Source organism: Lagenorhynchus albirostris, chromosome 15 (assembly GCF_949774975.1).
Source record: "Lagenorhynchus albirostris chromosome 15, mLagAlb1.1, whole genome shotgun sequence".
NCBI classification, from domain to species: domain Eukaryota; kingdom Metazoa; phylum Chordata; class Mammalia; order Artiodactyla; family Delphinidae; genus Lagenorhynchus; species Lagenorhynchus albirostris.
This window is the reverse complement of record NC_083109.1, coordinates 73,226,338-73,238,470: the sequence shown is the minus strand read 5'-3', so window position 1 is coordinate 73,238,470 and position 12,133 is coordinate 73,226,338. Positions and strand designations below refer to the sequence as shown.

At 41.2% G+C, this 12,133-nt stretch overlaps 2 protein-coding genes across 8 annotated transcripts in view; both read right to left on the bottom strand.

Annotated features, from left to right (window-relative positions):
- Positions 1-5,206, bottom strand: part of TPST1 (tyrosylprotein sulfotransferase 1) — a 165,866-nt gene extending 160,660 nt beyond the window's left edge. Inside the window, exon 1 of the mRNA XM_060123194.1 lies at positions 4,450-5,206. The gene's annotated coding sequence lies outside the window, so the exon portion shown is untranslated. The remainder of the gene's footprint in view (positions 1-4,449) is intronic.
- Positions 3,365-12,133, bottom strand: part of CRCP (CGRP receptor component) — a 79,391-nt gene continuing 70,622 nt past the window's right edge. For all 7 annotated transcript variants that reach the window (XM_060123204.1, XM_060123206.1, XM_060123208.1 and 4 more), the window contains 2 exons: positions 10,437-10,494; positions 3,365-5,384 (listed from right to left, as the gene is read on the bottom strand). In XM_060123204.1, the coding sequence (XP_059979187.1) occupies positions 5,235-5,384; positions 10,437-10,494 (208 nt within the window). In that variant the 3' untranslated portion in view covers positions 3,365-5,234. The remainder of the gene's footprint in view (positions 5,385-10,436; positions 10,495-12,133) is intronic.

The following is a 12,133-nucleotide window of genomic DNA, read 5'->3' as shown; positions in this document are numbered from 1 at the left end:
TCGGGACACTTCATCAAAAAAGACAGAGAGATGGCAGATAAACATATGAAAAGATGCTGAACATACGTCTTTAGGGAACTGCAAATTAAAACAACAATGTGACAATATCGCACACCTATTAGAGTGACCAAAATCCAGAACAATGACACCAACAAATTCTGGTGAGGATGTGGAACAAAAGAAACTCTCATTCATGCTGGTGGTGATGCAAACTGGTGCAGCCACTTTGGAAGACAATTTGGCAGTTTCTTATAAAGCTAAACATCCTCTTACCATATGATCCAACTACCACACTCCTTGGTATTTACACAAATGAGTTAAAAACTTCTGTCCACATAAACCTGCACACAAATGTTTATAGCAGCTATTTTTGATAATTGCCAAAACTTGACGGTAACCAAGATTTCCTTCAACAGGTGAATGGATAAACAATCTGGTAGATGCAGACAATGGAATATTATTCAATACTAAAAAGAAATGAACTGTCATGCTATGAAATGACATGGAGTAACCTAAGTGAAAAATCCAACCTGAAAAGGTTACATACTGTATGATTCCAACTATACGACATTCTGAAAAAGGCAAAACTATGAAGACAGTGAAAAGATCAGTGGTTGCCAACAATTTAGAGGAAGGGAGGGAGGGATGAATAGGTGGAACATACGGTATTTTTAGGGCATTGAAAGTATTCTGATGGCACTGTAATGATGTCACATATAACATTATATATATATTACATATTTGTCAAAACCCATTCTAGGTATGCATTACTGCACTTTCTGCACTTACATTAGGTTCACAAAGAATGAACCTAATGTAAACTATGGACTTTTAGTAACGATGTACCAATACTGGCTCATCAACTGTAACAAATGCACCACACTAATGCAAGATGTTAATAGGGGAAACTGTGTTGGGAGGGGTGGGGACAAGGGACTATACAGGAACTCTCTGTACTTTCTGCTCAATTTCTCTGTAAATCTAAAACTCCTTGAAAAAACAAAATCTATTAATTTTTTAAGGTGCAAAGCATTTCAATAGGCATTTTTCCAAATAAGATATACAAGTGGCCAATAAGCACATGAAAAGATGCTCAACCTTAGGAGCTACTAGGGAAATACAAATAAAAACCACGAGATAGCACTTCACAAACACTAGGCTGGCTATAATCAACAAGAGGGACAATAACAAGCAAAAGATTGGATTCCATCATTTTTGGCCATGCTGCGCGGCTTGTGGGACCTTAGTTCCCTGACCAGGGATTGAACCCTGGCCATGGCAGTGAAAGCGCCGAGTCCTAACCACTGGACTGCCAGGGAATTCCCTGGATTCCATCTTGGGTTGTTGGTGGAAACATGAAATGGTACATGTACTATGGAAAACAGTTTGGTAGTTCATCAAAAAGTTAAAACACAGGGACTTCCCTGGTGGTCCAGTGGTTAAGATTCTGTGCTTCCACTGCAGGGGGCATGGGTTTGAACCCTGGTTGGGGAACTAAGATTCCGCATGCCACAAGGCATGGCCAAAAAATTAATTAAAAAAAAAAAATGTTAAACACAGAGTTACCATACGACCCAACAATTCCACTCCTAGGTACGTATATTCAAGAAAGGTAAACAGTCACAAAAGATTTATATATGAATGTTCACAGCAGCATATTCATAACAGCCGAAGAGTAGACACAACCCAAATGTCTATCAACTGATGAACTGATAAACAAAATGTGGTATATCCATTCAATGAAGTATTATTCAGCCATAAAAAGGAATGGTACAACACATTTGAGCCTTGAAAAAATTATGCTAAATGAAAGAAGTCAGATACAAGAGGCCATATACTGTATGATTCAATTTACATGAAATGTCCAAAATAGGCAAATACAGACAGACAGAAAGTAGAAAGTAGATTACTGGTTGCCAGGGACTATGGGTAATTGGGAATGACTGCTAACGGATATGGGGCTTCTTTTAGGGGTGATGCAACCATTCTGGAATTAGGTAGTAGTGATGATTGTATAATCTTGTGATTATACTCAAAACCACTGAGTGGTATATTTTAAAATGATAAATTTTATGGTACATGAATTATATCTTTTTTTTTAAGATTTTTTTGATGTGGAACATTTTTCTCTTTTATAAGTCTTTATTAAACTTGTTACAACATTGCTTCTGTTTTATGTTTTGGCCCCTTGGCCACGAGGCACGTGGGACCCCAGCTCCCTGACCAGGGAACAAACCCACACCCCCCGCACTGGAAGGCTAAGTGCAGCTTCCACTGGACTGCCAAGGAAGTCCCTGTGAATTATACCTTTATTTTTAAAATATGTAAAAGGATTTCTGGCCAGTTCTGGGCAGTTTTGCTTCCTTTTATGCCCTTAGTTCATTGTGTAATTAAATAAGATTGACGATCCTTTTCAGGGTATGTGGTCTGTTTTATAGTTTACTGAGAAATGATCCATTTACACAAGCAGTAATAAATTGATTTCAGGGGAGAAAATGATTTAGCAAAGAATATACGGGAGGATTGATCCTCTCATCTCTCATTAGGGTATAAGCTCTTGAGAGCTGGTATGCTTACACAATGACTGATTAGGAAAACAGTACCCATTATTTTATGAACAAGCCTTGAATAAGTGGCAAGTCCTCTGAGGTGGTAGTGGGTCATACAGTAACTTTTAAGCAAAAAGAGGCAAGGAAATTATTTGGATAAACCTCTGAGAGTCAACTTCATCTTTTAAGAGTTCAGCAGTACCTTCTTGAAAGATCAATCCCCTCAGTGCTGCGTCTCCCAGAGTGACTGGACTGGGTGTCAGTCTCCATGTTTGGGACATAACTTAACTATCCACTATACATTTAATAACTTTTGCAGAGGCCAAGGACAACATGGAAATAAAGATTTTTTTTTCTTTTTAAAGAATAAAACAGTCACCTGGTCAAAAACTGAAGCCATACAGAAGGACATAAAATGAAAAGCAAGTCTCATAGACTCCCAGCTCTCCTTTCCAGATATGATCCTGGTTAAGTTTCTGTGTAAATTACAACCTTTTATTTCTGAAATGTTGATTACTAATGCTATGGGAATATTACAAAGACCATATTTCTTATAAAGGTTAAGTCTCCTAGAGCCTGTCTGACTTAATCAGAAACTTAATCAGAGGCTAAATTCAGGTCCCAAATAAAGAAACTTAAAATTTTCTTGAAATCCAACACAAAATTTAGATCTAAATAGATTCAACTTAAGAAAAAAATTAAAATTAAAAAAATACATATATATGTTAGCTTTTAAGTCAGATTTCATTTCATTTCTTCCTATCCATGGCAAAACAAACTCTTCAAAGATTTATAAAAATAGCACAAGTTGGCAGTCACCTGCAAACAATTTATTATTAACTAATTAAGCCCTAAATCCATGAGGAAAAAGCACCTAACACACTCAAGGTCAAAATGCAACAAAAATAATACAAGCACATGCATGCTTTGACAAATCAACAGCTCCTGGTAAAATTCCTGATACTCAAAAGAGAGATTTAAAAATAAATGCCCTGGGCCTTTATCACCTTCTGAGATGACCCATACTCTGTCTGTGGAGTGTGTTTCTCTCTAAATAAATCCACTTCTTACCTATCACTTCGTCTCTCACTGAATTCTTTCTGCAATGAAAAATAAAAATAAAAATATAAATGCCCTGTACGTGTATGGCTGATTCATTTTGTTGTGCAGTGGAGGCTAACACAACATTGTAAAGCAAACATACTCCAATAAAAATTAATTTAAAAAATATAAAATAAAAAATAAATGCCCTGTTAATTTCAATGTTGCCTGTAAGCAGATCTCAACTGATCTTTAGATGATAAGGTTAAGATGAACATAACTGCCTATTGGCAGGGGTGGTGGGGAGGCTGAAATAACCTGGGAATTCCAAGGGGTGGGAAGTAATCCAATTAACAGAAGCACTGAAAATGTGATCTTACAACATGAGTACCAATTTGAAAAATTAATGTCTATGGGCATTTTCTTCCCCAAATAGGGAGCAGAGTGAATATGGGAAATTAATTTTTAACAATATTCCTAGGATCTAAGGCAACTACATGTCTGGGGCTACTAAACTCTCCAAAGCCTGAATATTAACAAGTTCTTCACATGGTAATTATTCTAATATTTTAAATTCAAAAACTGATGCAACAGTCAACAAATTCAAATTCTTATTAATTAACCTCTAGCTCTTCATAGTCCATCCACAAAAAGAGCTACATAACTGTACCCTCTTCATTTTTGGGTTTTTTTTTTGTTTCAAGCCACAATTTGCACCTTGTGGGATCTTAGTTCCTCGACCAGGGATTGATCCCATGCCCTCAGCAGCGAAAGTGCAGAGTCCTAACCACTGGAACCCCAGGGAATTGCCCTTTTTAAAAGATGCAAACAATTTGCCCATTGTGCAAATGAAGCTCACCTGGCTTCAACAGGCAGAGCCTGTCACAGGGCAGGAAACTGAAGGTATTCAGAAAGGCAGGTGACACGGTCATTCAGTCTGGAGTGCCTCTTTTCAACTGGAGTGAGCTGGTGCCCTACCATTTAAGACTAATTAGTGAGCTGTAAACAAAGCCCAGGCCAGCAGAGGAAAGGGGCCTTTAGACCTAATGAAGAGTTGTCCAGGCGTTCTCTTATCTCTGCTGTTCTCAAGGAAAAGATTCCTCTAAGGTGAGCCCAGTTCAGTGGCTCATTTTAACTTAGAGCAACTATTTGCTGCTTCGGGAGTTTTTAGCCATCTAACAGGATTCTCGTAACTCAGCTCTCATCATAGCAATGCTCTGCATGCCTGCTTGGGAAGCTCCTGGGGAAGCAGATGAAATTAATTAGGATATGGCCCATCAAAGCCAGTGCAAGTATTTTACCAGCTGTGTACAGGGACCTTCCCACAACCATGGCAAAGGCCACAGAAGAAATATTTTTACCACAGAGAGTTCCACAGTATTGTCCTCCTGGACTCACTCTTCCTCTCTTTAGCTCTCTGCCCTGACAACCTCAGCCTATCCACCATGTTTCTTCTTTCAGAGGCACAAGGATTTCTTTTTAGCTTGTTTTTGAGAAAGGCTTATTTTTGTGGTTTACCCAACTAACCAGGAAATCAGGCCTGTTGGGATAGAAGGTAAAACCAAATAAATAATCCTCTGAATGTCTGGGAAATGGCTGCTGGGCCTTTCAACTTCACGAGACACTTGGGCCAGTTGTGCTCTTCTATGCTGGGTCCTCTTCGTCCATTGTCACGTCATCGTTGGTATTTTGCTTCTGCTCAGCCTCTGGCCCCGCAGGGAGGATGCTTGTGACGGTGTGGAGCAGAGCTTCTATCTGCTCCTCTGTCAGCCGTTCTTCACTCTCCTCCACCATCTGCAGAAGGAAAGAAAACCCTCCAGGAGTTACAATGGGGCCTCACAGACAGGGCCCTGCCCATGTTGTTCCTGGTCCCGGCCCAGCCCCTCAGCACAGAGCTCAGGGCCTAGCTCCTGAGCTGCCTGGGGCCTCTAGGTCCTTTCCATCTTGGCTCCACGGGAGAGAGAAGCCAGCTCAAATTCCAGGGTAAGCCGATGTGGCTGCTCCAAACGGGTCAGTGAAAAAAGCGAGTTGCAGGTTAGCATTTTTCCTTAAAAAGCAAAGCCTAACAGTTCCCTACTCACTCATACACACACGCGCGCGCACACACACACACACACACACACACACACACACACACACACACACACAGGAATATGCTGTTTATGCAAAGAAAACTCACCTCTGGGGAGAGAAATGGCATTTTATATACTTTTGTATATAACAACAAGCCCATCTGTAACTTATGAATAGTATCAACAACTCATTTGATGACTGCCCGCTATGTGCCAAATGGCCTGTGTATTTTTCTATTCCTCACTACTACCAACACTGACAAGACCCGTCAGGGAGCTCTTGTGCCTGGCACTGCGCCTTGCACTTCACACCCATTATTTCTTTTAAACCTCACAGCAAGTCCAGCAAAGGGCAGAACTACAATCCCAAGCCAGACGTGCCCATCTCTAACACCTACAATCTAACACACACACCGTGGCCTTGGTCATCTCCTGGGAATGCAGGAGTCTGATGAGTGACGGCTGGGAAAAAATCTCCCACCACCCCATCAAAGGTCCACTTAGAGCCCAGTTTCTGACATGGTCCTAGATATCTGAACACACAGATGATATCCACAATTTGTAGCCTCACCTCTAATTCTCAATATGTTAATTAATACAAACATGATGTCATCAACCACCTCTGTAAAAGCAGTATGCAGGCGGTCAAGTTACTTAACCACGCTCACTTGGTGGCGTTAGCCATCTATCACAAATAGCTTTCTCAGTTAAAGGTGTCCAGGGTCCTACCCTGTGGCATAACAATCCCTGAAATCTGGCAACTAAGACCAAAAGGAGTTTCAGAAAGAAATCCTGGCAGATTTGAGTAAAGCATGATGACAAGCTTGGCTCACAATCCTCTAAAGGACTTCAGTCTGACTGCCTAGCTTCACAAACAACAGTACAGAATCTAAAGAAGCCAGGTGACATGCCCAAGATCAAAGTCCTGGCAAACCACTGGTCTCTTCATTCACCTCAGTCCAAAAATGTTTCCACAACTAGAGAATAATCCTGGGTGCTCTAGAGTAAAGATCCAGGTGAACCAATGGGGCTTCTTCCCATCATACTGTGAAATAAAATGACCATATTCTAAAGATTCAAAGGTTCCATGTAACTTCTCTACTGAACAAGAAACAATCCTCAAAAGCCCACTTTTAGCATCAGCCATGTAAAATTACGGTCTGTAAAAGGAAATACTCTAACATACACCGCCTCCAAAGAATGAAGGAGGAGGAAGGAGGGATATATCTGACTTGATAACTTAATCTTGAGGAAAAAATGATCTCTATTTGGGAGAAAAGTGTCTCCAAGTTTATGAATAACTGGCACACACAGTTGATGATGAACTGTTTCCTCAGGGGAAGAGGGTGAAGGAGACTTAGACTGTTGTTAGACCAGTGACAACCTCCCTCCATTATCTGTGCTCCACAGTGGACCAGGGGTTTTCCTACAATCACTGCCACCAGAGCTTCTCTTCTCAATGATGCTGTACATAAAATGAGGACAATTTACAGACAAGCACATGGAGGCTCCGCATCACAAGGAAAACGTGATCTGTATCTCACAGCAAGCAGTGCAAGGTCTTTTGAGACTTTGAGTCCCAGCTCCTTCTAGAATACCACAGCCTCAAGTAAGAGGGTTCTATCATCTCCTCTCTTAGAGACATTGTATGGCACACCAGAGTCCACTGGTTTGAAAGTTTGGTTGTATGACCTCTGAGGGCTCTTTTAGAAAACCAAACAGAGAGGATTTTGACAGGCCACCTTCTTGCATCCCAATCTCCGGGTCTGACAGATCCAGTTTCAGCTAGGTGTGTTCTTAGCAACAGGGCTGACAAGCTTTACTAATTTTGCCAAAGTTGCCGAGAGCAGAAGCTTTTATCAGCAAACAACCCTCAGAGATAATTAGAGTCGGGAAATTTTCTTTCCCAGTCACAGGAAGAAAACCTGAGCTGTACTAAGCAGAATGAAATATACACAAGAAAGAAACTTGCAGAAACCAAAAACTTACTAACCCCTCTTGGATCGCTAGAGTAAATAATAACTATATTATTCCTCAGCTTTTCTTTCCAACACAGAAGAAACAGAGCCCAAATAAAGAAATGCAAAGCACCGTCTCAACGTTCCCAAACATTAAAGGGTTCAAGTTGTTCTGAATGTAAGGGCAAATGAAATGTAAAAATAAAAGTTTTTGTAGGCAGGTCAACATAAATGATAAATTTTTTATCACAGATGAAGACCACACTGGTTATCAGGCTGTCAGACTGGGCTGCTGCATTCCAAAAATGGTTGCTTCTCACTCTAAGCTGCCAGGCCTAACCTCCTACTTTCCTCAAAACAACGCAAAGTCTAACAACAGCAGACACTTCTAGCTATGTGACCCAGAACGGTTCACTTAACCTCTATATAGTTTGAGTTTTTCTAAAGTAAAACAAAAGTAACGCCTACAGTAAGGACCAAAGGAGAACATAATTTAAGCCATGGAACTATGTAATTCAAGCCTTTTTACAATCACTAAACTACAATAGGCACAGATGGTAGTCCGTTCAGGACAGTGGCCTGTGAGGTCAGGGGGTTCACGGTCCTGTCTTTAGGCCAGAGGACTCACAAATGGTCCCAAATGAATATATAGCAGGGCATGGCAGAGGTCACAGAGCTGGTGGCTTCCTCATTTCCTCACACACAGCAGGCAGCTGGCTGTGGATCTGAGGATCACAACAAATCATGGCTGAAGTTGAAATGAAAAAAAGAAGCTTCAGTCTCCAAAAGTGAATCCTGACAAATGCTGAATATTGGGATTACTTCTGGACCCAGGGAGAATAAGTGGCTGTAAGGTTAACACAGGGAAATTCTCAAGTCCTCTGCACTTTCCACTCTAGGGAAAACCTCATTTATTATCCCTTTCTGGTGAGAAGAGACACTGCTACAAATCTTGGTAAATGATTTGCTAACCCTTTGTAGCCAAATCCCAGGCTAGGAAAAATCTAGCCAAAAAACAGTCCCACTGCTGGGAAATAACACACCCAGTTTTTAACAAGGCCTACCTACCTGTGGAAAGGAGGGGATGCCACACACACACCTTTCTCCTCACCTTGTAGAAGCACATGGCTTGGAGGAACAGAGTAAGGTTTCTGAATCAGACCCACTCAGCCACTCACTAACCAAGACTATGGTGAGGGCATTAAAGGTGACATATACAAAGCCCCTGGCACCAAGTCTGGCATAGAGCAGGCAATCTTAATAGCAGCTAATCTTATCAGGTAATGAGAGCTTTCTACAGCCTCTGGGATGAGGTCATGCTAATCCTCCTCATCTCTTCTCTCCATCTGTCATTAAGCCATGAATAACATATGTTGCTGATTAAAGTTGGAGGAGACATGACATGTGATCCTTAAACCAGAAGGACAGGGATTAGTTTCTTGCTGTTTTGTTTTTTCTCTTTTCTAAGCTGAATCTCCAACATAGTCGAAAGCATCAGAATAATGAGGATATAAAAAAAAAAAAAAAGGATCTCTGCTTAGCCTGAAGCCCAGTTCCCCCAGAAAGGTACCCTTTATAGAAGGAATTCTTCTAATTTAATTTTGGGTGCATTCTGAAGGGGAGAAACAAAATGCTGAGAAGACAGTAAAAGTTTTAGTCAAAAATTAAATACCCCACAATCCTTTTTAAAAAAGGTTTTTTTGTTTTGTTTTGTTTTTAAGCAACTCTAAATATCAGAGGTATTTTTGGCCATTTTCTTCTACATTTTTCTGAAGGAAACTTGACAAAGAGCTAAATACTTCTAAAACTGACTTTGAAAACTGCTTTATTCTCATTTTATTAATTCTTCAGCCAAACTTTTCTTTTACTCGCAGTTGAATGGCCTGCCTAATATTTGGAGCTTAACAGTGCTCTCTGCCCTGTACACGGAAGGAAAGCGCGGCACATGCCAGTACAGCAACCACTGGGTCTGCACCACTGGGCCTCATCTTCACACTCTCCTTATACCATCTCCACCTTTTACTCTGGCTTCCCCAATTCTAAAGCTTTATGCTGTTTGCACGTGTTGAGGTTCTACTGAATGGTTTCATGCGGGGAAACAAGATGATCAAATGTGTGGCTTTAGAAAGTGAACTCTGATCGTGGTGTAGAAGATGGACAGGAGGGGGTTGGACTGGAGGCAGGGAGAACGGTGAGAGGACAGGTGCAAGAGCCGAGCTGAGAAACAATTACAGGAATTAATGCAGTGCAGTATGGAGAGAAGAAAGAACAAGAGGAGGGAGAAGCAAGAGAACCTGGGACTGACTCACTAACTAGGAGATAAAGGGAAGGGAATGACTTCTGGGCTTCTAGCTTGGGACACTGGACCAGGAGGGTAAGAGAGAGCGAGCATGCGGGAAAGTGCACATGCACTCCATTAACCAAGAGAAGATACAGGAAAAGGAGGTTAAAGGGTGGGAGTGGGGGGAGATAAACACCAGAGTCATGTCGAATCTAATGTTTTTACCTGGTTGGCAATAACCTCTACAGGGAAGCAATAGCCAGAAGAGTGTAGGACACTGGGGAGACAAAGAGCTGCCAAGTCATAGCCCCAGACCCAACAGAAGGAATTGAATTTTCTCCAGTCTTTCCCTTTCCCGAAGTCCATACTAACTAGCATCAAATTGGTGAGGTTTCTTTTCACTTACAGAATGGGTGGTCTGGCAGTCTTTTCAAGTAATGGCAGTTCCTGGCTTGTCTGAGCTCAGCCTGTAGGACCCTTTCTACATCTCAGACCCAGAAACTAACCCGCCCAAATTCAAGCCTCCTTCACTCACCAGCTGGATCTCAACAGCAGTCACTGGCCTGTGATTCAACAGCTGAAGCTTTTCAGCTCTGTCAAAAGAAAAGTACAGAGCATTTAAAACTCTCATACCCCTAAGGATTTTGAGTCTTGACCAAGCTGTTTAGAGAACACTTTGTCAGATAACAAATGGAAGAACAACTTGGAACATGGCCCTCAGTTTCTTCAACTGTAAAACAAAAGAATGGGAGTAAGAGAGTCCTATATCAGTGACTCTTACTCAAGGGCACAAATGTGTATTAGAATCCTAATGGTACAGAGGCTTGGATTACAAGAAATGCATCGATAGCAGATAGCACAGGTGTAGTTTTAATAAATTTTATTTGGAAAATGTGAATAATGCTTTCTTAGTCCAAATTATAGAAAGTAAAAGATTGACAAAATCATCTTGGTTGGTCATCACTTAGAAATGGTTGAGAATTCCTTTTTGAGATTAAGATTAAATGTTATTCAGACTTGGCTTGTTATCTTAGTAAACAAAAACAAGGACTCTAAGGGGACAGGAGTTAATACACAGTAGTATAAGACACAGTCTTCTGCCCTCAAAGAGCTTACAATCCAGTTGGGGAAAGAAGACAAATACAAGGAAATTTCAACAAAAGGTTTAAGTAACAGTGAAGATACTCGTTATCATCTGTCACAATTTACAGCTCCTTGCTGAAGGGGTGGTTGAAATGTGTGGACTCTCAAAGATGACAGGACTTGAAAGAAAGTGGCTTCAATTACCACCCTTGTGCAGGTGACAATTTCTACATTTCTCTCTCAATCTGACCCTGGAGCTCCAGCTTCATCTTTCTTTTTTTAAAAATTTATTTATTTATTTGTTTGTTTGTTTGCACCAAGTCTTAGTTGCAGCAGGCAGGCTCCTTAGTTGTGGCACGTGAACTCTTAGTTGCGGTACTCATGTGCGATCTAGTTCCCTGACCATGGAACAAACCCAGGCCCCCTGCACTGGGAGCACAGAGTCTTACCCACTGCACCACCAGGGAAGTCCCTCCAACTTCATCTTTCAATTCAATAAACAATTCTGGAATAAAGTGATGAATAAGCCACAATTTCCACAGCCAGGTGTTTGGGGAAGCAGTACCAGATACTCAGTTCTCCCTAAGCCTTGGTTTCACCACCTGTCAAACAGGAATGACAACAATACTTACTGATCTCATAAGGAGATTATGAGGGATGAAAATCTTACCATTTATAGCAGGAGCAGCTACCATTTACTGCATACCTTCCATATAGCAAGCACATTTAACCCTCAAACTTGACATTGAGATGGTAAAGAAATACTTTGTCCAAGGTTACACAGCTAGTAAATGGCAGAGCTGGGACTCTGCGATGAAAGCCCATGTCCATAACCATTCATAGTGTTCATAATGACGACCCACACAGTAATTTCCCCATAAACGGTAGTCACAGTAAAAAGGCGGCTGCAGTTAAACTCCACTCCTCACAGTCCCCCAAACATTCACTCTAGACTTCAGAAAGGAGACGACTCTTGCACTGCGCCCTTAAGGATTTTCTAGGCAAAAAGGAAAAGAGGAATGGGCAGTCAGGGAAGGAAGAGTACAAGTAAACACCCAGAAGAACAAAAATTCATGGAGTTTCAGGAAATGGCTGCTAGAGAGGCTGTGGGACACAGGTTGAAAGAGCCATCTGGGACAAGGTCACAAG